General features: G+C 37.7%; 1 protein-coding gene across 8 annotated transcripts in view; it reads right to left on the bottom strand.

Annotated features, from left to right (window-relative positions):
* LOC140494648 (protein unc-13 homolog A-like) overlaps window positions 1–27,534 on the bottom strand; it is a 425,496-nt gene that overhangs the window by 241,661 nt on the left and 156,301 nt on the right. For 7 of the 8 annotated variants that reach the window (XM_072594058.1, XM_072594057.1, XM_072594065.1 and 4 more), the window contains exons 5-9: window positions 26,047–26,170; window positions 20,657–20,730; window positions 19,400–19,451; window positions 8,284–8,319; window positions 501–723 (exon numbers count right to left, since the gene is read on the bottom strand). In XM_072594058.1, coding sequence (XP_072450159.1) covers window positions 501–723; window positions 8,284–8,319; window positions 19,400–19,451; window positions 20,657–20,730; window positions 26,047–26,170 — 509 coding nt within the window. The remainder of the gene's footprint in view (window positions 1–500; window positions 724–8,283; window positions 8,320–19,399; window positions 19,452–20,656; window positions 20,731–26,046; window positions 26,171–27,534) is intronic. The other variant, XM_072594060.1, reaches the window with a different exon arrangement.

Below are 27,534 nucleotides of genomic sequence, written 5' to 3'. Positions count from 1 at the left end.
ACCAGCTGGCAAGAAACAGGGCATTAGCAAACTTTCGATATGTCATATCCAGTTACAACAGAAAAACAACACAAATCACAGAAAAAAATGGTTTTATTAAGAAAGCCCATGTAGCAGAAAAAAGCGGCTAATTACAAAGATTGTTCATCACCAATTATATGCTGTTATCTGGGTTCCTTTAATCTTTCCACTAGGTCTGGACAAAGTTTAACTCTCTGGTCATGTTATGGCAAATCGAGCAAGCTATATAAGTGATGCAGGTTAAGTCATTAATTGCCTCTTTCTCAGAAATGTTTTGTTCCTTTATCAAACATTCCACACAGAGACCACCAAGATCAAAAATTAGGCACTATCTCCTGCCACGATGGGATACAGCATGCAGCTGTGCATTGACACTGTTCCACCAGGCTATCTTATGTGTTACTGTTAACAGTGGCCATACTGAACAATTACTTGCTTTAAAAAAAAATCAAAAGAGCATTCAATTTAATAAAATGTACCTTATTGGCCTCTGAAGATCTGAATAATCTAGCTCGTAACTATGAATAGAATCAGTGCAAGAATCCCGTGATCCACTTTGCTGATGCCGTGAAGAAATAGAGTATTGATGAACTGATGCGTTTGGCTGAGAAGTTGTATAATATGGAGGTGGCATGCTGTTGCTAGTCTCACTTCGATAATCACTGTCTCTGTCATCTACTGCACTGTCAGGATCTTCATTGTCTGTAAACAATGAAGAGCACATTTTCAAAGGTTAAAAGTACAGAATTACAAAATAAATACTAATTTGAAATAATGTTGCTTTTAAGAAATTTACCGATCATGTGTAATTTTACATTTTTTGTAACTTTGCACCCTTACTTTGCAGTCCATGTGCATTTACAGAAAGTTAAGGAGAATGCCTGGTTATAATAACATGGATTAACAGCAAAAATCAAATTTTACAAGACATTAGTTGATCTTAGGTTAAAGGATCTTGCCTGCATACAATTTAAATTATAAGTTATATATTCTGTTGCTCTTAGGAAAATTCTTTTACAATCTCCCTCAGTGCCTCATTAGGTTTTGGCATTAACAGCTAGTGAAAGTGTGGGTAAGGCCAGGTTCAATTTCTGGTTGGTGCTGAGTAGTGAACACGTATACAATATAATGCTATTTTTCTTTTTAAAGTCAAGTCTTTTTCTGTCAGTTTTTCTCCTCCCTTCATCCTCATGAAGATTTGTTTCTTGTGATGTAGCATTGTGGAACTGATCATCCACTACTACCGAAATGATTTTTCTCCACCTCACCCATAAGTGGCACAGAACAAAAATTAGCTCCTCATTACTGCCTCAACTGTGAATAGCTAGTTGAGAAAATATGGTAGCTGGGATTCAGACTTTGTTTGTATTCTTCTATCAAGTAAAGCTCTCACCTGAAATGACTGAATTTATGATTGGACACTAAAACAAAATAGGATTTAGTGTACCCAAACTGAACAAAGTGTAACAAAAAGTTAAATAATTGAAAATTGATGCAGAGCCACTAGATGCCATTGTTGGGAAAACCAGAAACATTATGGGTGACAGACCACAGAGGTTGCTGGATCAGAGAATGCCAGATTTGACGAGGCGAGATGGTAGACTGATGACCTGTCACTAACATAATGTGATACTTATGTTAGCTCCTACAAACAAAGGACAAGTTGTGGGTCACATAATATTGAAGAATTCAACTAACCTTTAGTACAGTACAGCACATCATATTTGTGTGCAGATATACATCAGGCGCTTGCATGTCTGAGTTCAAGCTAATCAATTCAGGTAAACTGAATTCCCTCAGTATATCATGCTGTAAGAAATTAGTGCTCAGTCTTATGGGTTAGGTGGAGTAAAATCGTTTGGGTGGTAGTGGAAGATCAATTCCACAATGCCACATCACCAGAAATCTTCAGGAGGATGAGGAGAGGAGAAAAACTGACAGAAAATAATAGGATTTAAAAAACAAAAATGGCATTATATTATATTATGGTAGCACGTCCTTACAAGGTATATTGCATATCTGTTGCAAGACAACAGGATTTTTGGGGGGTGGCGGGAGGGTGGTGAGCATACAGCCTGTACAGTTAGAGGCAGAGATTAGATTATAGGACACAATAGACTAAAATAAGAAAAACATTTGAATAATTAGAAAACTATTAATGAATCATCCTTTAGTTATCAATCTAAAATTTACTGAAGTTTTCAAATGCATAATCCTGGTCCGGATTATGAGAACTCAGTTTGTCAAGCCTGAAATGTCATTCACTGAGACCATGGGTAATCTGTATTGTATCTTCATTCACCAAGTTTGGCTTGGTATCTTTTTGTACCCTTAGCAAACAAAAGTTATATTTATCTCAGATTTAAAGTTAAATGAGTTAGCATCTGTAGTATTTTGTCGGAAAGACTTCAAAATCGCTGGTAGCCTATACATGAAAAGGTGCTTCTGAACTTTTCTCCCCAATGACTGATTCTGACTTTACAGTTCTGTTCACTTGTCTTAACCACCTCAGCTGGGGCAAAAAGCTTTTCACAATCTGGTTCCACCCATTGTGAAGGGAAATTCATCCATATAGCTGCTATCTGTATCTCACAACAAGTCATGTTTGCCAGTCATATCAACAATTCATCAATTTAAAAAATTTCAGCCTCATTTTCAAATATCTCAATAAGACTACACCTCCCATTAACCCAACAATCCACCAAATATCTGACCTTTCGCATGAACTCCAATATTAAATTACTCCACATTTGCTGAGTATGACTTTAGATCCACGGCCTAAAGTTCTGCAATTCCTTCTTTTAAGGTACTCCATAACTCTTTCCATGGCTACCTGTCATAATGTTGCCTTGGATTGGTGTTAACATTGTTCATAACATGACTGAGAAGCATTATTATAGGTATAGCAGGAATAAAAGAATGACTAGAGAAAGATTAGGCCAATCAAGGACAGTAGAGGGAAGTTGTGCATGGAGTCTGAGGAGACAGGGAATACTGATTTTTCATCAGTATTCACACTGGAAAAAGACAATGTTGTCGAGGAGATTACTGAGATACAGGCTAGTAGACTAGAGGGGATTGAGGTTCACAAGGAGGTAGCGTTAGCAATTCTGGAAAGTGTGAAAATAGATAAGTCCCTTGGGCTTTATGGGATTTATCCTAGGATTCTCTGGGAAGTCAGGGAGGAGATTGCAGAGCCTTTAGCTTTGATCTTTATGTTGTCATTGTCTAAAGGAATTGTGCCAGAAAACTGGAGGATAGCAAATGTTGTCGCCTTGTTCAAGAAGGGGAGTAGAAACAATGCTGGTAATTATAGACCAGTGAGCCTTACTTCGTTTATGGATAAAGTTTTCGAAAAGTTTATAAGAGATAGGATTTGTAATCATCTGGAGAGGAATAAGTTGATTAGGTATAGTCAACACGGTTTTGTGAAGGGTAGGTCATGCCTCACAAACCTTACTGAGTTCTTTGAGAAGGTGACCAAACAGGTGATGAGGGTAAGGCAGTTGATGTGGTGTATATGGATTTCAGTAAGGCGTCTGATAAGGATCCCCATGGTAGGCTATTGCACAAAATACGGAGGCATGGAATTGAGGGTGATTTAGCAGTTTGGATCAGACATTGGCCAGCTGAAAGAAGACAGAGGGTGGTGGGTGATGGGAAATGTTCATCCTGGGGTTCAGTTACTAGTGGTGTACCACAAGGAACTGTTTTGGGGCACTGCTGTTTATCATTTTTATAAGTGACCTGAATGAGGGCATAGAAGGATGGGTTAGCAAATTTGTAGACGACACTAAGGTTGGTAGAGTTGTGGATAGTGCTGAAGGATGTTGTAGGTTACAGAGAGACATAGATAAGCTGCAGAGCTGGGCTGAGAGGTGGCAAATGGAGTTTAATGCTGAAAAGCATGAGGTGATTCACTTTGGAAGGTGTAACAGGAATAAAGAGTACTGGGCTAATGGTAAGATTCTTGGTAGTGTAGGTGAGCAGAGAGATCTCGATGTCCATGTACATAGATCCCTGAAAGTTGCTATCCAGTTTGAAAGGGTTGTTAAGATGACATACGGTGTATTCGCTTTTATTGGTAGAGAAATTGAGTTTCAGAGCCACAAGGTCGTGCTGCAGCTGTACAAAACTCTGCTGCGGCCACACTTGGGAGTATTGTGTGCAGTTCTGCATTACAGGAAGGATGTGGAAGCATTGGAAAAAGTTCAGAGGAGATTTGCTAGGATATTACTTGGCATAGAGGGAAAGTCTTATGATGAAAGGCTGTGGGACTTGAGGCTGTTTTTGTTAGAGAGAAGAAGGTTGATAGGTACTTAATTGAGACACACAATAAGGTGGACAGTGAGAGCCTTTTTCCTTGGATGGTGATGACTAGCACAAGGGGACATAGCTTTAAATTGAGAAATGATAGATATAGGACAGATGTCAGAGGTAGTTTCTTTATTCAGGGAGTAGTAGGGGCATGGAACACACTGCCTGCAACAGTAGTGGACTTGCCAACTTTAAGGGTATTTAAATGGTTATTGGATAACATAACATATGGATGAAAGTGGAATAGTGTAGGATAGATGGCTTCAGATTGGTACCACAGGTCAGTGCAACATCGAGGGCCGAAGGGCCTGTACTGCGCTGTAATGTTCTATGTTCTATTTGGGAAGAGGATGGAGGTGTTTTTTTTTAACTATGACAAAGATGTAATTAAAAATTTACACCAGTGGCTATCAATTCCTGCCAAAATTCCAAGTCCCTCAGTTAAAATCACCCTTCAACCTTTTAAAAGGCTGATGGATTAATCTTGCTTGAGTCTTTTATGTTTTTACATTGAAAGCAGTTCAGACAAGGTTTACTAGGCCTATACGTGGGATGAATCTACTATCTCACAAGAATAAATTGGACAGGCTCAGCTTGTCACCCCTGGAGCTTAGAAGAGTGAGGGGTGACTAAATCTTGAATGGTCTCGACAAGATGGCCATGGAAAGGATGTGCTGAGTCCAGAGTTAGGGGGTCATTGTTTTGAAAATAGTTGCCCTTTTAGGACAGAGATGAGGAGACAGATACAGAAGGATGCATGGCTTTGGAATTCTCTGCCTCAGAAGCTGGTGGAGGCAGCACATTGGTTTTGTTTAAAAAAGAAAAGGTAGAGGTAGATAATTCTTGTTAAACAATGAAATCAAAATTTTATCAAGGATAGATGGGAAAACATAAATAGATCAGTCATGATCTTTTTGAATGGTGCAGCAGGCTTGAGGGGATTATTTCTGCCCCAATTCATTTATTTGTAAGTTACTGGAACAGCAATATAAAGGCCTGAGCTAAGAGCTCGAATTTATCATGATTGCTAGGAAATTTAGATTCAATTAATTAAGCACATTTGGAACAAAATACAAATATCTGTAATGGTGACCATGAAACTATTAGATTGTTGTTAAAATGCACTGGTTCACTAATGCTTCGGAGGGAAGGAAATCTGTTGTCACAATGCGGTCTAGCCTAAATCTTATTCCAGATCCACAACAATGAAGTTTACTTAACCCAACTTCTGAATGGCCTAGTGAGACACTCAAGTATACAAAAAAACCCAACAAAACTATACCACAGATGATCTGTAGTGTTCCAAGTCAGAAGTTCATAGTCAACAAAAGGGAAAGTAGGGATGAGCTAAGACATACTATGTATGAATAAACAAACTAATGAAATGACTTACACATAGCAGATGAAATGTAATACAGAGAAGTGTAAAATGGTTCATTCTGATAGGAGAAATGAGGAGAGGTAACAAACCAAGCAGTACAATTTTCAAGGATATTCACAAACTGGGTAACCTGGGGTGTACACACACACACACATCTTTCCAGGTGACAGGACAAATTAAAGGGGCTAATACGGTATATAGGATCTTGGACCTCATACTAGAAACAGAACAAACAAAAAGTAAGTTACGCTAACCTCATTTAAACCACAGGTGAAGAATTGAGGCTACTTCTGTGCACCACACTTTCAGAAAGCTGTCATGGTTTTAAAGAGTGCAGAGATTTACTAGAACTTACAAGATATCAAAGACTTCAGTTGATTAGATTCCCTACAGTATGGAAACAGGCACTTCAGCCCAACACGTCCACACCAACACTCCAGACAGCAACCCACCCAGATCCATTCCCCTATATTTACCCCTGACTAATGCACCTAACACTATAGGCAATATAGCATGGCCAATTCACGTAATCTGCAAATCTTTGGACTGTGGGAAGAAACAGGAGCACCCAGAGGAAACCCATACAGACACAGCGAGAATGTGCAAACTCCACACAGACAGTTGCCCAAGGTGGGAATTGAAACCAGGTCCCTGGCACTATGAGGCAGCAGTGCTAACCACTGAGCCACCATGCCACCCCAATGGAGGAGCTAAGGAAACTGGGGCCATTCTCCTTTAAAGCAAATAAATTTAAGGAAACATATTCAGATGTTAGTATCATAAAGGGCTTTGATACATAGAGTTGATGACCAAATGAGTCAGCACGTTGTAAAGATTTATATTGCACTGCCAGAAAGGATACTGGAAAAAGATTTCATAATAACTGTCAAAGAAAGAAATGTATAAATATATTTATAAATACAAAAGCCTGAAGGGGGAACAAAGTTGCAGCTTAATAAGAACAGAAAAGTGGGACTATTTGGATAATCAGTGTTGTCACAGTACAAAGAGCCAAAGGGCCTCCCCTCCTATCCTGCATCATTCCCTGATTCAACATTCTAACTACACACAGCTGTATAAAGCAATTCTAGACAATATTATCTGGAGGTAAACATCTGTTTGCATTGAAATCAAGGTTCTATTGGTGATGGGGAAAATGGATTGGCAAAAAAAATTCCTGGGCTTAAGTAAAACCAAAACAACCAAAAAGTGTTCTAACCAAATACAAAATACAATAACCCACAGAAATTTTATATGCAAGCAGCTTCTATATGTAAAAATTATTGTAACATTGGCATACTGTAAGATTTTTTAAAAATCAAACACTGCTGAGAAGTTTTTAAAACAGTGGCTGCTAACTAGGTCATCGGTTGGCAATGGAGTAGTAAGCACTTGATAGGCATGATCAATTCCCCACATGGCAAGCTATAAACCATGGAAACAAGTATGGGGGAGCATGGAACAAGAACTCATACATTTTTCAAAAAAAGGAGGGGAAAGTAATTATTCAAGGTCATTCCTACACATTTTATAACAGTGACTCATTGAAAGGTAGACTTCTGCTAAAGTTAGCATGAACGCTGCCTAGAGGAAAATCATTGAAGGATGTAAAATATTTTCCATATTTCATACCTAAATGATACAACCTACAAAGTATGCGGGGTTATCAAACCCACTTTCTTGTTTCCTTTTCACTGATCTGGTGGTCAATTCAACCTCCTGCTAAATCAACATTGTCGTAAACCTGCATTGATTCAAATTGAGACTACATTGGCCACTTAGTTGCGCAGCACCACTGAAGACTAAACTAAGACTTCTACAAAACAATTACTCCTAACAAGATTTAACAGTCGAAAATGACCTTCACAATTTTTAATCTAACCCTTGGAAAAAGGAAGTGCTTCGGAGGTAAAGTGCAATCAAGAGACTGTTTTATTATCTGTGTCCATTTACATTTTAAAAAGTACAAATTTGCTTATACAATGTCTGCAAAGCTTTCCATATTATCTGGGTAAAGTACTGTTTTTGCAATAAGAAACAAGTCTAACTCCTTACTGTTAATGATCAGTAAATACAAAAATAAAAAGTTATGCACCAGACTACACACATCAAATTTAATTTGCTTTGAAAATGAAGGCACAATGAATTACCTGCTAAAGACCAGTTTGTGAACAGTGTTTTGTGTTTGCAGTACCATTACCAAAATAGAACAATTTTGCTTAACTGGAAAAGGAAATGTTAAGCTTGTGACAACAAGCCAATAGAGTAGTTATAATACTTTGGCTTCCATCTACTCTTTTAGTTATTAAATTTCATTGAAGTTAAATTCACATAATTTTAATGTATGCTTATTAGTTATCAGCATTAACATAGAAATAAATGCCCTTTTCTTGGTAAACACATAATCTGGTCCATTGACCTCATATTGTAAAAGCTGTCGGCCTGTTGTATAATTGTTATCACTGACCCAGTGCGTCCCATCACCCAGCCTAAATATTTGACTGAATCTGTAGGCTAATAGAACAGTAAATCTGGAGTCAGCCAGAAGCAAAATCATTACATACTTTGTTGGTCTCCCCAGCCGAAATAGCTCCAGTTGCCTGTGGGGTAGCAAAGGATAGCAAAGAATTAAAAGAAACTACATTGTAATGACGGAACTAAACAATAATTAAAGCAAGCAAACTAGAAGTTCCTCTGAATATTTACTCAGCACTAAAAAGAAAAACACTTTTAAAAATCCAGAATGCTTTTAACTCTGTAAGGGAGTTGTTTTGTCGTATGCTGTTAATGTGCTTTGAATGTCTCGTTAAAATTGAAATACTAGGTGACATGATATACACATAATTGCAATTGCACCTTGCATTTGACTTATGGGAAGCTACCATAACAACTTTATGCCAATAATTATACACTTGAAGCACAGAAAAGGGAGAAAGGATAATTGATGCAGAAGCCGAAATGTGCTGCTAAAGACCGAACTTTAAATAGCACCACAAATCTTCTATGCAGGCACAGTACTTTGAAATTATTTTTTCTAATATATTAAAGATCGTACAGCACAGGTTTAGGGTTAACAGAAACACAAGAATAGCAAGTGTTAAACAAATGAATTTTGATGGAAGAAAAAAAAAGTGTCGTTAATGGAGGAATTTCCCAGATTTTGTCCAATGCTTAAATTGCATAACTGAGATGGGTACAGGTGGAAGAGAAGAGATTACCAGTGGATTGATTGCACAAACAACCTGCATAATGTGGACATAGTTTCAACCAAATGGACTGGTTGCCCTTTTCCTGTCCTGTTTCTTCATGTCATTATATGCAAATATTTGTTCACTTGTTACCTATAGTTGCAGTACCCACAGATGCAGTACTTCCTACTTCATAGTGGCATTTAGTACACCAATCACAAACAGCAGCTTACAACATGCATTCTAAGATATTCCAAGTTTGAACTAAAGCAGTATACACCAGGGTAAAACACAAAAATATTGGTGAGGACCAGCAAGTTCAGATGTCAACAAAGAGGAAGAAAAACTTGTCTAATATTTCAGCTTCAGGCCACTCTCAGATGCCAAGTTCCAGGATTGAGGTCATTCATTGTGTATACAAAAGAATACTGACTTCTGAATATCAATGCTATATTTGTGCAGCAGACTCTTACATGAAACTGCAGTTCGTGCTGGAGTGTATAATGCCTCCACATTCTACTGAAGCCAATAATCACAACTGGGGATGTCATAACTAATAGCAGAGGGATTTCAAGCTTTGAGATAAGGGAGTTTGGATTCACAAGCTTTAATAATCTCAATACAACACAAGAGTGCATTCCCATATAGAGAACATGCTGAGTAAATGTCCAGCAGCAGGGCCGTGGCAAGGGGAGAACCATCTTAGAGCAACTCTACATAATTTGTATACCACCTTACCCACTCAAATTACTTACCTGCAGCACTAAAACAGTCAGGACCAGGCAGCCACCATAGTACAAGACGTGCCATCAATAACTGCATCTTATGACTGAGAAGATACAAATAATTATCCCATCCCAGGGATATTCACAAGTTTGTCAAGTCATTTATTTCTCTTTATAGCAGACCATTAGATTAGGGGTAAAAGAACAAAATCTGTGCATACAGTTATCAAGAAAACACTGAAGTGTGCATTGGATTTGGGCATATTGCAGACAGGTATTTTGTACCAGACACTTATTTTTGTATCTTCCAATACAGGTATGATGGTTGTAGTGAGTCAAAGTGTCACATGTGTTCAGTGCATCAAATCTTTGGGAAATTGATACAGTCACAGCTGAGAACTTCCTTTTTTAGATCTGGATTGTCAAAGGTATTGTCCACATTGTCTATATTGACCAATCTATGCCTCTCCAATCACCTCTCTCTAGCTTATGGACCCAGTCATCAACTTACAAGTGAATGAAAGTGAAGAGGTCTGCTAGATCCAGCTCCTCCAATCATAGACCATTCTTCTCCAACATTTACTGCCGATATTGTTTACTATTAAGCAATAACTGGAAAGAACATTGTGAACGATTGAATGCTATCAGTGCAAAAGTGAGTGGCTACATTTTGAGAGCGAGAGAGATAAAGAAAGAGAGGGGGTGCTTGTGACAGTGTGCATGAGAACGAGCATGAGTAAGAATGACAGCGACAGTGACCAAGTGTAAGCAAGAGCACAAACATGAGAGCAGGAGAAAGAGCATAGGTGTGAGTAAACAGAAGCAAGAAAGCGAAAGTGAGCACATGTAAGTACAAGCATGTATGAGAGCTAGAGCATGATTTTAAAGAGTCCTAAGGCCAATATGAACAAGTGCTATAAAATTGGTGGACAGAATGGCAAGGAAGGTTGCCATTTAGGTGGATACAACAGATCTTCCAACAAGATGATAGATCATTGCTTATGTGCATGCTGGAATTGTGCCGGGATCATGCAGACATTCTGACACAGCTTATTCTGAGAGAATTACCTGAGAAGTTGAAACTTTTGATGGCAATTACCCAACATCTAGAACCCTCTAAAAGAGTCCCAACTCTGAGTTGGAGTTGGAGGAATCTGACTAACTTATCAGGGCAGCACGGTGGCTCAGTGGTTAGCACTGCTGCCTCACAGCACCAGGGACCTGAGTTCGATTCCAGCCTCGGGCAACTGCCTGTGCGGAGTTTGCACATTCTCTCCATGTCTGCGTGGGTTTCCTCCAGGTGCTCCGGTTTCCTTCCACAATCCAAAGATGTGCAGGTTAGGTAGATTGGCCATGCTAGATTGCCCATAGTGTTAGGTGCATTAGTCAAAGGGAAATGGGTCTGGGTGGGTTACTCTTCAGAGCGTCGGTGTGGACTGGTTGGGCCGAAGGGCCTGTTTCCACACTGTAGGGAATCTAATCTAATTATCTCAATTGGCAAGAAAGCTAAAAGAATTGAAACCTACTCTGACAACTCACCACTAACCGCCCCACCCTCCTTCTTCTAGGAAGGACACCCAATGACCCCCATTGCCCAGCCCATTAATGCCCCCACAAACATCCAACACTTCTTCCCTATCCTTTCCCAATTTAACTCAACTCCCAAATCCCATTAACACGACCCATCCTGCAGCCCACAACCTACCCAGGCCATCGCCCACTTATTTAACTTCCTGTTTCCACTTACCTGGCATCCTCACTCTGACAACTACTGTATAATGAGTGGGGAATGCAAAAAAAATCTTAGAACCTTAAAACAATGGAATATAGCAACAACTGCCAGAAAAGAAGATGTGGTGTCATCACCAACTATGTGGATTGCTGAATTTGATTGTTTCAGCTGAAAGAATTTCAATGCAAGTAGCCACCTGTCTGATCTGGTCTGGAAATGGACTGTGTGACACCGATGCAGAAGTAGGCCATTCGGATCATCAAGTCAGTTCTGCCATTCACTGAGATCATGGCTCATCTGGTAATCCTGAACTTCATGTTGCTTCCCTTTGCCTATGACACTTGACTCCCTAAATGGTTAGAAATCAGTCTCAGTTTCTAACATACTTAAAATTCCAGTCTTTACAGCCCTGTGCAGTAAACAAATTCCACAGAGTTACTATGCTCAGAAGAACTCCTGCTGATCTATGTCTTAAGTGAGTGACATATTTTTCCGAGGTTATGCTCTCTGATCCTAGGCTCTCCCATACAGGGATACAACCTCCTTGCATCTACACTACCAAGTCTCCTAAGGATCTTGGACACTCCAATCAGATTTCTCATTCTCCTAAATGCCAATGATTATAAGCTTGATCTACTTCTCCTCATAAGAAAATCCCTCCATACCTGCAATAAATCCAGTGAACCTTCTCTGGTGTGCCTCCAATGTCAGTATATCTTTCCTTAGATATGAGAACCAAAACTGTTCACAATATTCCACAGGTGGTCTGATCAGTATTTTGTATAGTTTTAGCAAGAACTTCCTGTTTTTTATTGCTCCATTCCCTTTGCAATAATGGGCAACTTCAATTTGTATTTCCTACTACCTGCTGAACTTGATACTTAGCTTTTTGTGATTCATAGACTAGGACTCCCAAAACCCTCTGTGCTGCAGATTTCTGCAGTCTTTCCCTCTTTAAATTATATTCAGCTCATCTTTTCTTCCTGTCAAAGTGCAAAACTTCATATTTTGTTCTGTGTTTTGTCATGTTTTTGCACTCACCTGAATGTCTATATCTCCCTTTAGACTCCTTGTTTCATCCTGATTTCTTACCTTCCCATCTATTTTTGTGCCATCTGCACACTTGGTCATAGTACATTTGTTTTTGTCATTGCCATTCTGGAAAACTTTCCTTCATCATCAACTCCCTGTCTTCTATTAGTTAGCCAATCCTCTATCCATGCTAATATACTACACCCAACATTATGGGCTCTCATCTTAAGTAGCTTTGTGTGTGTAATCTTATTAAATGCCTTTGGAAATCTAAACATAGTACATCTGCTGGTTCTCCTTTATCTATACTGATTCATTGGGGGATCCAAGCCAGATCAAAAGATTTGGATAGATCTTAGAATCAAATAGTTTTTAAAGTTTGTATAGATGATTACTTCATGTTTTTTCATTGCTGGAAGGTAGATGCACCTGTTTCTGTTCATTTGCATCAGTCCATTCCATGTTTTACACAACATGGCTAATCTTTTTGCTAGAGTGGTTCCTATTCAAAAGTTTTGATCAAATGCTTGGATTTTACAGAATGTCATATTAATATAATATAGTAGCCCCTGTGCAAAGATGATCAAGGATCAATTTACATTGTAGATCAATTTTAAACATTTTTATTGTGTCATACAAATCTACAAACGATAAGTGGTTACAGGTTAATGACGGAGTCTCCTGGTAAGTTACATTCAAGAATTCATTCCCTTGGGACTAAAACATGTACAGTTACTAATGTGTGCTTGATGAAATAAAATCTAAAAATTTACTTCATTGATTTGATATTAAGTCTAGTCAAGAAAATAGCATTTCCTTTTGTTACAAAAAAAAATGCTGCATGGATGACAGAATCTTTTAAAAAATCTTTTAGTTTTTTATCTTCCATAAAGAATATGTCCCTTGTATTATTACTACTTACTTGCATCTCAGGCAGAGCTTGGAACAGGTTTTTAAAAAGCTCTCAAAAACGTATTTGTCTCATGTGTTTTTGACTTGGGGGAATCACAATGTTTTAGGCGCAGCTAGGATATTAAAGTTCTCAAAATGCAAAACAATTCCAGTGTATATCACAAGCATATTGGGCTGATTGCATGCAGTTGTCTTGGTTAATTGTAAGTTTTAAATAAAAACCTAGTCATGCAATTGGAGTGGTATTTTACTTTTAAGTTTAATGACACATCTGATGGTTTCCAAGGCATCCCGAAACAAGAACAAGTCAATTCAGGGATAACTAAATTTCATTAAAGTACCACAATAAATACTGGGTTCTCATGCAGCCACAGTATATATGCTGGTGATTAAGTTTCTGGTTAATGGCTAACCTATAGGACATTGCTAGTGGCATATTTAGTGATGGTAATGCTGTTGAATGCCAGGGAACTTATTTAAACTGTTCTTTGAGGTGGAAACATCAGTCAAATGCTACCTTGATGTTAATAGCGATCATTCTGATCTCACCATCAAAATTCAACTCTTTGTCCATGTTTGGACTAAGGCTGTAGCTATGTCTAAAGCCAAGTGTTTCCTGGTGGAACCCCAATAGACAACATTTAACAAATGATTAGCACTTAAATGCTACTTGCTAACACTGTTAAAGGTAGCTTTCATTAATATACTGGTTATTAAGAGTAGGCTGATGGGGCAGTAATTGGTCAACTCAAACTTTATTTTGTGTATTTGTGGGCATGTCACACTGGGCCAAATTTCCAATTTGCTGAATAGATGTCAGTGTTAAAACTATTAAAACAGCTGGCAGGAGATGCACCTAGTTTTGAATATTCAGCAAATATTCAGCACTAGTCAGGACTTATTCCCTCTGCTATATCCGATGTACTCAGCCAGTTCTTGATATTACGTGGAACGGCTTGAGCTGGCTGAAGATTGGCTTTGTGATAGTGACTATTTCAGAAGAAAGGCAAGATCACTTCACACATTCAGTAATGCTGGCTGATTACAGTTGCAAATAATTTAGCCTCATCTTTTCTATCAATGTGCTGTGCTCCCCCATCATTTAGGATGCAGAAGTCAGCTCCTTCTCCTGTTTAAGTCCCCACCATCACATGGATGTGGGAGGCTTGCAGAGCTTTGACTAGATCTATTGATTGTGTGATTGTTTACCTAGACCCATAGTATGCTCCATCCATTGGTTAGCATCCTTGTAGTTCTGTGTTCTACTCTTACCAGGTTAGTACTTTATTTCTAAGTATATCTGATGTTGCTTCAGGCATGATGTCCTGGCTTAATAGTAATGGTAGACTGACGGATATGCCAGGGCTTGAGGTTATGGATTGTAGTGAAATTTCACTTCTGCTGCAGCTGATGGTCCAAAGCACTTACATAGATGTGCAACTTTAAACTGATCTATTCTAAATCTATAGAATTTTAGACATTTGCAGTGCTACACATTTTTCGGAGTGATTGCTGCAGAGTTCCTGTAGTAATGAAGACTCATCATCACATTTGCAGTGCTACACTGCAAATGTGATGACGAGTCTTCATTACTACAGGAACTCTGCAGCAATCACTCTGAAAAATATGGTCACAGACAGTTGCATCTGTGACAAGTAGGTGGGAAAGGATAATGTCAGGTAGACTTTTCCTCATGCAGGTTTTCACACTATTTACAAGCTCAATCTGGTAGGTATGTCCTCAGGACTCATCATTGTGCTGCTCCTGAGACACTCTGGTCACAGACATTGAAGCCCTAACCGAGTGTCAATTTTGTGCTCTTGCTAACTGTGGTGCTTTCTTCCAAGTCCAACCAAGAGGATCACCACCAGATATCATTGTAATAGAATGCTTATTATTTTGTATTATTGTATGATCTTTTTCAAGTACAAATCAAATTCTGTGAATTCAGTCTTATGGCTGTTCTGTACATTCATCTTGCTTTGAATTAAATAAAGCAGCTAAATGATTTGTAACTAGCCTTATCACATCAAGTGTTTATTTACTACAATTTGAAGAGTTTGACCAGGTACAAGTATAATAGGAACAAATTCTGGGTGAAGTCACAAGGAGATAGTAAAATTGGACTCCCATATAAACAGATAAAAAGCAGTCAGTTTGTAAAGATGTTCTAGGCAAAAGCGACTACTGCAGATACTGGAGATTAGAGTCAAGAGTGCTGGAAAAGCACAGCAGGTTAGGCAGCATCCAAGGAGGAGGAAAATCGACATTTCAGGTAAAAGCCGTTCATCAGGAATGGAAAGGTATTCTGCCTGTTTATGTAAGCTGCTGTTGTACTTGAGAAGGTATTTATAAATATTAAGTTAAAAAGTTGTAATCTACATCGCTTTCATATCTTGATCTGTTTGCAGTTGTTGCCATTTGTCTTGTAATATGATCCACTAAATCCAATGATGTAGACTGCAATTTTAAATAATAACTAAACATCAGCAGATGAATAAACAATTTAAAACCTATAAAGTAAAAAGATGTGGCCTACACAACAGTGAATCCAAAAGAGAAAAAGAATGCATCTATTAAATCAAGTTAGTACTAGATAACTTCAAATTTGTCTTTATTCCATTATATAAACCTCATCTTTCACAATCAGCACCATGTGACAACCCTAGCACAGTTTTATTACTAACATCCAAATAGTATGAGCATAGTTCTACTAATTATCTAGTAGATAATTATCTACACTTCCTTCATACTTGATTTGATTAGATTAGATTTTCTACAGTGTGGAAACAGGCCCTTTGGCCCAACAAGTCCAAACCAAACCTCCAAAGAGTAACCCACCCAGACCGATTTCCCTCTGACTAATGCACTTAACACTATGGGCAATTTGGCATAGCCAATTCACCTGACCTGCACATCTTTGGAATGTGGGAGGAAACCAGAGCACCCGGAGGAAACCCACGCAGACACAAGGAGAACGTGCAAACTCCACACAGATAGTTGCCCGCAGCTGGAATCGAACCTGGGACCCTGGTGCTGTGAGGCAGTAGTGCTAACCACTGAGCCACCGTGCCACCCATAACTTGCTGTTCAAGGTACTGCAAAGACACAACCTTGACTCAAACTGCTCCAATATACATACTGCTTTTCAGAAGCATTAGGAACAGGACAGGTTGCAGACATTTGGTGACAACAAACAGCTCTACCTCAACACCACTTCTATCAAATCATCAAATTCCCCTATGTTAACAGAATATCAGATCTTGGATATAGCACACATTGGGAAGACAAAGTTCACCGCCCTTTGGCCCTCACCATGAACTCCAGTTCATTACCTCTGACTATTAGCCTGCTTAATTACTCTTCCATTTATGATTTTGGCTACATTCTGGATCCTAAGCTCAGTTTTAAAAGTCACATCTCTTCCCTCAACAAAAATACTTACTTCCACCACTGCAACACTACCTGTTTTCCCTCCCATATCTCCATTCTTCTGTTGAAATTCTTGCAGGTGCATCATCATCTCCAAAATGAATCATATCATTGTTCTTATTGCTTAACATTGTCAATCTATTAATTATTAGCTGGTGCAAGCTTTTTCCCTTACTGTTCTATGTTACCAAGTAGTCCCCATTACCCTTCCTTAGCTAATTCACACTGGCTTCCATTCACCCAGCACATGATATTTAAAATCCCCATCTGTAAATCTTTTGATCTTGGTCAACCAGATCTTTCAAGTCCTACACTCTGGAGTTTTGTCCCTCTATCTCTCTGCTGTCCCTTCACCAGATAATTTTTAAAAATGTATTAACTCTTCAATATACCCCTTGTAGTTTTGCGTGTTTCTGGCTCTATATCCATTTTCTTACACCTACTTGTAAAGCAGTTCTTTACATTAAAAGATGCTATTGTACAAATACAATCATTGGTATTCTAGTCAAAATGTGATATTTCTGATAAACACTTCACTTTCCTTCCTGTCCCATCTAAATATCAGATTTGTCTTTTACAAATAAGGCAGAAAGTTGCAACACAAAGGGATAGGGGGTACTTGTGCACAAAACATAAAGCTAGCATGCAGGTGTGACAGATAATCAGGAAAGTTAATGGAATGTTGGCCCTTAATTCAAGTGAATTGAAGTATAAGAGTAGGAACTCTTAGTGCAACTGTACAAGGTGCTGGTGAGACTACATCTGGAGTGCTATGAGCAGTTTTGATCCCCCTTTTTAAAGAAAGATATAATTTCATTGAAGACAGTTTGTAAAAGTTTCATTAGGTGGATCCCCAGTATGTAGGAATTATCAAGAGCAAAGTCTAAGCAGATTGGGACTCTGCTCACTTTTCCAAACTCCATTGAGAAGTGACCTCATTGAAACATGTAGTATTCTTAATGGGCTCAGCAGGGTAAATACTGAGAGGATGGTTCCCTCATGAGAGAATCTAGGACCAGACGACATAGTCTCAGAATAAAGGACTGTAAATTTAAGACTAAGATAAGGAATTTCTTCTCTCAAAGGGATGAGTGCCTTTGGAGCTTCATGCAACAGTGCACTGTTGGGGCAGAGTCCTTGTGTATATTTAAGGCTCGGATAGATAGGTTCTTGATATCAGTTGGAATGCCCTGTTTAAACCAGCACAGACTAGTTAAAACTCCTAAACATTAATTTTATGATGCCAATTAAAGTGTTATCCTGCAAGTGATTCCTTGTCACAGAGCTATTAACTAGAAAGATTTTGGAGAACTGCATTTAGAACTCATTTCTGAAGTTATAAATGGTTAAATCTCTTCTTGAAAGACATTCATTAATGTACTTATATCAATAAGACCATAAGAAATAGGAACAGGAGTAGACTATTCCACCCCTAAGTTTGCTCCTCTATTTCAGTAGGATCTTGGCTGATTTGACATTTCTCACATTCACTTTTCTGCATTTTCCTTGTATCCCTTGATTTATGTACTGATTCAGAATGAGTTCTGAAGAAGGGTCACTGGATCCAAAACTTTAACTCTGCTTTATCTCCACCAGGCCTACTGAGATTTTCCAACAATTTCTGATTTGTTCTTGTTTTTGTCACAGCATGACAAACAATTGCACTATAAATTATCACAGAATCCCAAAATTTGTGGGCGGCACGGTGGCACAGTGGTTAGCACTGCTGCCTCACAGTGCCAGAGACCTGGTTCAATTCCTGCCTCAGGCGACTCTCTGTGTGGAGTTTGCACATTCTCCCTGTGTCTGTGTGGGTTTTCTCTGGGTGCTCTGGTTTCCTCCCACAATCAAAAAACGTGCAGGTTAGGTCAATTGGCTATGCTAAATTGCCTGTAGTGTTAGATGAAGGGGTAAATATAGGGGAATGGGTCTGGGTGGGTTGCGCTTCGGCGGGTCAGTGTGGACTTGTTGGGCCAAAGGGCCTGTTTCCACACTGTAAGTAATCTAAGATAAGTGTTATGGTGTAAAAAACAGTCATTCAGCCTATTCTACCTGCATCAGCTCATTCAATGAGCATCATTACCTTCTTTTTCCCAACATATCAGAATGTAGCCATTGTACTACTAGATTTTTATAGGGTCCTTTAAAGTATTAGTATCATGTGTGATTGCTTATGTGTCTACATATTAATCAGAATATCTTTACAAATGGAGTACGCTTGCTAATAGTGAATAAGGCTATTCAGATCCCAAGTTACTTGGCACTACATCATTATATGTGTAATATCAATGGTAGGATAAGAAATTATTTATTAAATTAAATAATAAATCACAAACTGGCACTGTTCAATCACTGTAAAAGCAGTGGTCCTAACAGTCAATTATGGTAGTGTCAATTAGTTCTCAAGTAATTCAATGGCCTTAGAATAAATAAACAACTTATTCATAATTATTTTGATTATTAATTAGTACAGAGTAATTAAAAATCCTATATTAATTAGTTATTGTATTACATGCATACATACATCAATCATAACTAAACAACACATTTTGATTTTAATGAAGTAGAATGCAGAATTCTCTTAGCTAAAATTATTCAGATTTTTTCTGTAAATGAATAACTAGACTTTCAGATAACTTTGATATTCAGATATACTTACAACATTGCGAACCTGGAACAGCTAAAGGTCTCTCCTCTTCTTGGAAAACAAACTAATTTTAAAGAAGATTGTATAATCAAACCTCAATATTACACATACATCAACTTAATAGCAGTAAAGCATTGAACACTTGAAGGTCTTTCATAACATGCCACATTCTGTAATGGCCCAGGGCATTCAGCATAAAATGGCCGTCAGCCATACATAGCCCACATTTTGTAGTAATCGACGAGGCAACATTACAGTCAACAGTGACTGGTATTCATCTTGCTAACAGCTGGCCAAAAGATTTGCAGGCCTTTGAGGAGAAATTTGCTTCAATTACGTATCCAGTTGGTTGTGGGCCCTCAGTTGTGATGAGAGAACAGGACAAAGTTTTTCAATCCAAGAGATTGATGCATTGTCACTGTGATTCACAGAATCACAATCAAGAAGCATAAAGTACGAAATATGAATTAGAGTAAATCATGCACAAAACAAATTAAAAATTGGGAAATACAGAAAACAGACTTTTTAAAATAAAAAGCATGAAGTAACTTCTGAAGAATCAAGTACTCACAAATGTGAAATTATATTTCCAAAGTCAGCTAGGTTGTTTGGCAGTAATTAGTTCAGTTTAAAATTTACTTACTCCTGCAAGCACTAGTTCTACTTTATTGGATATTTGGTAGAAAACTCAAGGAAAAGTACTCCAGCATCATGCATTGAATTTATTTCAATGTTCAACTATCAAAGGGGATCTGTTATAGCACAGACTGTGGAGGAGTAACTGCACTTATGTACTGCTGGACAATTTAGTCTATTACAGCGGTAAACACTGATTGGCAATAGGAATAATGGTGTGGTAATGTCACGTAACAGAATGACATAACAGTTCAAGCCAAAGGAGGAACATTTTTTCTTGAACGTTCAAAGTCATGTCAAAAATGTAATGTCAAGGATTAGGGTTGCCAAAATGATAAAATATTGTTTGTTCTTGAAATATAAAATCATTTTAAAAATTCTGCCATACAGTTTTAAAAGTCCAAATTGGAGAACATTATCCAAACCAAAAACTTAAACTTGATCACCTGTATACTGATTATGAATCTGCCTGTCATGCTGGATATGTATTTAAAGAAACAGCTAAATTTCTAATATTCCAAACTTTGCCCAATTTATTTGCACAGAGGAGTTCTATAGCATGAGTTTCAAGTGAATAATAATAAATATAGTGATCATAGCTGTAATTTCAACTGCACTATGTTTAACACTTACATCATCATGATCCCTCATTGCATTCAGTTGTTCCAATTTTTTGGCCCAGTAACGTGCCTCCTCTTCAGGGATATCTGCAATGGAAAGTACAAACTTTCAAGTATATTTGAAGAAATTGTTGTTTGTAAATTTCTATAATAATTCAAAATAATTCAACAAAGTTAAATACTGCTATTAGCTATTGAAATGCAATGTAAAAAGTGGATTAAAATTCAACTCTTATTAAAATCTGATAATTAGACCAGATATAATCAAATCATATTATGACAACTCAATCATTTCACTGTACTCAGTACAGAGTTTTAAGCTCAATGCTGGCTATGAAGAAAATATTTTGTTTTTTCCCCATGAACTTATGGTAATAGGTTCAATTCTTCATTTGACTATTTTATCCATCAGTATTTCTGAAGTGCTTGGGTGGTTATCCAAATTGGTTGCAATTCTTTGAGATGCATTTCATTTTTTTTTGTTACCTAAATTTTGTACTAAGTTCAGAAGATTTGTATGGATTACAAATGCTATTTTATATAAATCATGGACTTTTTTTAAATTGTAAAATTATTAGTAGAAACAAGCCCAGTTCAAGCTTGGCATTCAAGTTCTGCTAATTTTTCCATCAATTTTTTTCAAACACAATGTAGCAAAGTGCCAGCTAGGGCTGCTGCTGGAATTTGACAGAGTAGACCAAAAGTTGGCACAAAATGCTCAGATAAAACACTGTAGTGTTGGACTTGGAACTGAGACAATGGATGTGTGTAGAGGTTTTGTTTCAAAGATGTTATATAAGATGGGATGTACAGAAATGACACAAGGAGAGGCTATGGCATAGTGATAATGTCACTGAACTGGTAATCCAGAGGCCCAAGCTAATGTTCTGGGGATAGGGGTTCAAACCCCAGCATGGTAGCTAGTAGAATTTAAATCTGATTAATAAACCTCAACTTTAAAAAAAAGTCATGTAATTATTATTATAAAATTTTGTTTGCTCTTGTCCCCAGGGAAGATCTTTTGCCATCCTTCTTTAATTTGATGAGGTTTCTTAAAAGTCATCTAAAATGGCCTGACTAGCCACACAGTTGTATCAAACCACTACAAAATCTAAAAGGAATGAATGCACCAGCTGACGTCAACCTAGACACCAGCAGCCATATGTGCCAAAATTGGGAGAGCTGTTCCACAGACCAGTTAAGCCTACCTTCGTCATATTCAACGTATCATATTTAACCGACCATTGCCACGACCCCACCACTACCACCAGCCCTGTACATCCTATCCATTGGCAGAACAGAACCACCAGATGTGACAGCACTGAGAGATACAATTGGAAATGGGTTGCCCTGGGTGTTCTCAAATATCAACTCTTGAAGTCTATTGACATCAGGTCAAATATCAATAAGGAACCTCCTGATTAGTACTACATATCATGCCCACCTCAGTTCATGAACCATACTGCATGTTGAATACCATTTTGAAGCAGCATTTAGGGTGCCAAGGGCACAGAGTATACTCTGGGTGATGGACTTTAATGTCAATTATCAAAATTATCAAAGCTCAGTAGCACCACTACTCTAAGCTGGCTGAGTACTAAAGGGTATGTTGATGAGACTAGTTCTGTAACATGTGCTGAAGGAACTAAGAAAGAAAAACCTACTTAACTTATACCTAACCTAACTATGGAAGATGTACTTGTTCGTACATTATTGGTCAAACAGCATATGCTCCTTGTGGAAATGAAATACTGTCTTTGTGTTGCGTGGCATTACCACCATACTAAACAGGACAGTTTTGAACATTTTGAGTGACTCAAAACTGAGCCTTGAGGCACTGTGGACTAACAGCTGCAATGGAATTGTATTCAACCACAATCTGTAACCTCATAGCCTGGCATATCCCCCTCCTTGATCATCACTATCAAGCCAGGGCATCAACTGGTTTGGAAGAGCATTTCAAGAACAGAACCAGACATTTACAAATGAGGGGTCAACTTGGTAAAGCTACATCACAGGACCTCTTGCATGCCAAAAGGCAAAAGCAGTGAGAGGTAGGCAGTGCCAAGTAGATCACAACCAATAAGTCAGATGTAAGTTCAACCACCCTGTTACATACATTAGCGAATGATGGAGGACAATTAAAGAACTATCAGGAGAATGAAGTTTCACAAATATCCCCATTCCTAATGATGGTGGAACTCTGCACATCAGTGCATGAGACAAGGCTAAAGCACTTATATCACTTTTCAGATCAAATTGCTAATACTATATGGATCATACACTGAACAAACAGCTGAAGACACTGGATACTGCAAAGGCTATGAACTTTGACAACGTTCTAACAATAGTACTGAACACTTGAGCTCCAGAACTGGCCTGGATCCTACCAACTGTTCCAGAACAGCTATAACACTAGCATCCACCCAGCAAGATGGACAATTGTCAAGGTTTCACCCATCCACAAAAAGCTCGGTTAATTAACAGCATATCAGTGTATTCTTGATCAACAGCAAAGTAATTCAGGCGAGGGTGGGGAAAAATAAATGGCACTATCAGGTGGCATTTGTTCAAATATAACCTGCACATTGATGTTCAGCTTAGATTTCACCAAGGCCTCTCTGTCTGCACTTAAACAAAAATCGGGCTCCAAAGTTGGTTTCAATAATAAGTGTAATGACAACAGATAATTACATCTGGGTGATAAATCTTGTTTGAAACCCAATTATCACTTTTCTTCCACACCACATACCCAGTTTCCCCACAATCTCCCACCACCAACCAACTACAAAGGTGGTATTGTCAGCTTCAAAATGGTTCTAAATTTACTGTTTTTCACATACATTTACCATGTTTGATCTTCAAATTAGTCTCCAAAAGTTTTTTTTTGATGAGCAGTGAATGAAAGAAGGTTTCTTTTTATACCTCTTTAAATTCACTTACTTATGGTTAGTAAATGATCAAGAATTGCAAATGACAATTAAGCCAACCAAATTAAATGGAGAACAATCATGTCTTCCTGTATTTACTATTCTGTGGAGTGCCTGTAATGTCCAAACCACATACCTGATTTGCAGTGTAGTTGAAATGTGAAAATTGGTCAGTCATCTTTTTTGTAAAATGTGCTCCATGTACAAATTGCATTACAAGAATGTTATTCCAGTGCGAAAAGTGGTGTTTCAGTTTGAACACTGACCAATTGACTTCCTCACCCTCTACCACCCGCCAACCCATAAAAGTGTAGATGTCCAGGTTGGATTATTGACTGAACAGCTGTAATGCATTAGTCCCAAACAATAGCTATATTTCACAATGACAATATTTTCTTGATTTTTCTCCCCCTCAATGAGCTGAAAAGATTGAGTATTTATGTATAATGTAGAAAATTTTGCAACTACATAAAAAAGTATCGATGATAAATTCTGTCCATAATAATCAGTACCTTCAGTGAAGTTTAATTATGATTATGTATGCATTGTACTCATCAGCAGAACTTAATGTAGTAAAAGTGATTTTGTTGACCAATATCAATCATCCTTGCTCACTTTTGTTCTAAAAATGTAATTCTGAACTGTTCAGTTCTTAACAGCTGTTAAAACATTGCAGTCTGGTGCTTTCGTGACATTCCGACGTAAATAAACTCTTTAAGTAACTAACTTTACAAGCTCAGAAACAAGTTTGAAAAAAAACATTATGCAATAAAAACAACCTGTGAGGGTAGTATTAATCTTACAGATAACTGATACCATGTGACGCAATGGATCTCTATTTACAAAGGTAAACATGAGGACTCTGCTTCAACTTGTAAAATAACATTCATAACTGAGCAAGATAACAGAAATAGTAATATTTTTCAACACATTATTAAAAATCAATTCCTATACACCTGGACAGAAATGCCCAAAACTATGACTTTTCTCACAGTTCTAACAGTAGCCATTTCTTCTCCCTTCCACCTAAACAGCCCACTTCCAACAGAATTCAGATATTTTTCCACTTCTCATGAAAGGTTCACTACATGCCATTGGTGGATCAGTGGTTAGCATAGCTACCTCATAGCACCAGGGACCCAGGTTCAGTTCCATCGTTGGGCAACTGTCTGTGTGGAGCTTGCACAGTCTCCCTGTGTCTGTGTAGGTTTCCTCTCACAGTCTATAAATGTGCAGGTAAGGTGGACTGGACATGCTAAATTGCCTATATGTGCAGGCTAGGTGGATTAGCTGTGGGAAATGCAGGGTTTTTGAATGAGGGGAGGTGAGTCTGGGTGGGATGCTGTTCAGAGGGTTGGTGTCAACTCAATGGACAGAATGGCCTGCTTCCATTGTGGGGATCGTATGATTCTACTTGTAACATTACTGTTCTTCCCTCCATACATACTGTCCTGACTGCTCGCAGCATTTTCTGTTTGGATTTCAGATTGCCAGCATCCACAGTGTTTTGTTTTTGCATTAACTTTCTTTAATTATTGGCAAAATACAATCCTCCCCAGAGTATACATACTAGCTAGATTAATAAATAATGAATGTCAACCCAAAACAGAAACTCAGAACTAAAGGACTTTGGAAACATACCAAACACTTTCTAAAGACCAGTGCCAATGAACAGGTTCCACAGTATATATTTTCCACCCATCCAGAATGCCAATTCTTTTGGTGTCAGTCTGTCTGCCTGCATTTATGTTTCTGTAGGGGGCAAGAGCTTTAACGAGTAGAGGTATATGTTAATAGTTCATAGTTGTTTACTTGAGGTTAGAATCTATTTATTTGTCATAAATATAGCTCTCGTTAAACACAGAAACTTGGCTCATGTTTTCTGTGAAGCTGAGTTAATCAGACATGTAAATTGTGGAACTTGCATACTTTGACAAAATTAACTTATGTGACAACTCCAGGAAAGTCAAGCCTTAATTTCAAGTGTGCTACCCCAGTGAGGTGTAACACCACCAACTAATATTCTATATCCTCAGGATTACATTTTCATTTTTAATCATAATCAAACATAGCATAATGCATTGGTTTTAAATTTTATCAAACATAGGTACCAAGGCAGAGCAATTATGGCCATGGAAATATTTTCCCATAGAAGGAAAGTATATAGGTACAAGGTTGTAGAAGAAACAAACAAATGCAAAGTAGCAGTGAAAGCAATAATTTGATTCATTCAGTAAAGTTATTAAATGCTTTGAACAGACAGTAAAAGGATGAACGTCATAGTGAGAACAACCAATAGGCTTCACAATTTCAAACAATATGTACTCCAGATAACAAAAGTTGTTTGCAGAATTTTTATTATTGCTTTAATACATAAACACCACCCTTTGTAGTCATGTGAACACCAATAATTAGAAGTGGACCATAATAAAACTGGAAGAAAAAAATAATCCAAAGCTCAGTCAAAACCTACCAAGTGGCAACTCAAATCGAGTATCCAACAAAATCCTGTGAAATGTTGGGTCTTTTGTTCCACAGATTTCATTATCTGTCATTATAACCTCTGAGTCAAGAGTCAGCCATTCACCAGGTCCCTCCTTCAAAGAGAAAGAGCAAAGAAAGTGATTGAAAAAGAGAAAGATGAACAAACACAGAAAAGGAAGCTATAGTTTAGTTTTGAATGAATCCAACATACAGTATTGAAGTTACAGAGTGTACTGAGGAAGAAAAGATGTGCCTCTTTTATTGGCTATAGATAGTTGAGTCAGTAACATCCACTTATATTGTTTATAAGCAAGACCACTGATACAACTAACAAAAATACAAACAGCTAAGTGTGCATTGAATCTTTCCAAAAATTGCAGAGCCAATGAAAGAATGTTCAACCTAAATCACAAATATCATATCATCATCTATGTAAACTCTTTATCATTAACTCATTATCATTAATTTGTCAAAAAATGTAATTGCTCACTTTTTAAAAAATGGTCTATACACAAAGGAGTTATATGAATCCCCTACGCAGTTCAAACAGAATTATTATTAGGAAGAGAGTGAGCAATAAGAAAAGACAAGAGTAACTTGGACACCATCAGATGATGATAACTGACAAGGGACATAATACAGATCTCCATGTTAGTACATGAATTGAAAAGATAAACTCAAACTACATTAAATCAAGTGGTGACATTAAGATAATTCAAAGTAGTGAAAGGCAAAGCCATCTAATTTCAAGTGGTTCTGCACAAAAGTAGTGTTTAATAAAATAAATAAATACCCAAGTATTATAACAGAAAGCAAAGAACACGGATTAATCTGAATAAAGTAAACAGCTAGATACTAGATTGGGGAAAGAATGTAGCCACAAAGAGTAAGGATGCTTCTTCCAATCCCATATTTCACACCTCCCCAGTCCACTCTCAGCAACACCCTCAAAAATAAATTAAGACTCCAATAACCTACCTAACCACAAAGATTAGGGCAGCAGGTACATGGGAATACAACAACTTTAATTTATTACTACCCTGACTTGGAAAAATGTCATTGTTTGTCTATCACCATTGGGTCAAAACCCTCAAATTCCCTAAGGCATGATTGAATTGTCTTCACCATACAAAGCTTAATGGTTTAAGAATGTAGATCACAAATACCTTCACCAGGCGAAGGAATTACAAGCATGTTGTCATTTAAATCATAAATAAAAAGGACACCAAAAGACTAATCACTACATTGTGTCCACATCATGAAGAGCTATCCAGCTTCAACCCAACTTCCAATGCTACAAGTCTATTGCAGAATATAAGGAAAACCTTACCATGATTAATCATGAACAAAATAAATTACAAACTCAATAAGCATTAATAATGAATGGTCTCATTCACAAGCGATAGAATTGCTTATATATTACTGTACCAAAATTATGTTTATACTTTACATTTAATTTCTGTGAAAATTAAACTTC

Source organism: Chiloscyllium punctatum, chromosome 24 (assembly GCF_047496795.1).
Source record: "Chiloscyllium punctatum isolate Juve2018m chromosome 24, sChiPun1.3, whole genome shotgun sequence".
Classification (NCBI taxonomy): domain Eukaryota; kingdom Metazoa; phylum Chordata; class Chondrichthyes; order Orectolobiformes; family Hemiscylliidae; genus Chiloscyllium; species Chiloscyllium punctatum.
The sequence above is the reverse complement of the archived record's forward strand: the minus strand, read 5'-3'. Positions and strand labels throughout refer to the sequence as shown.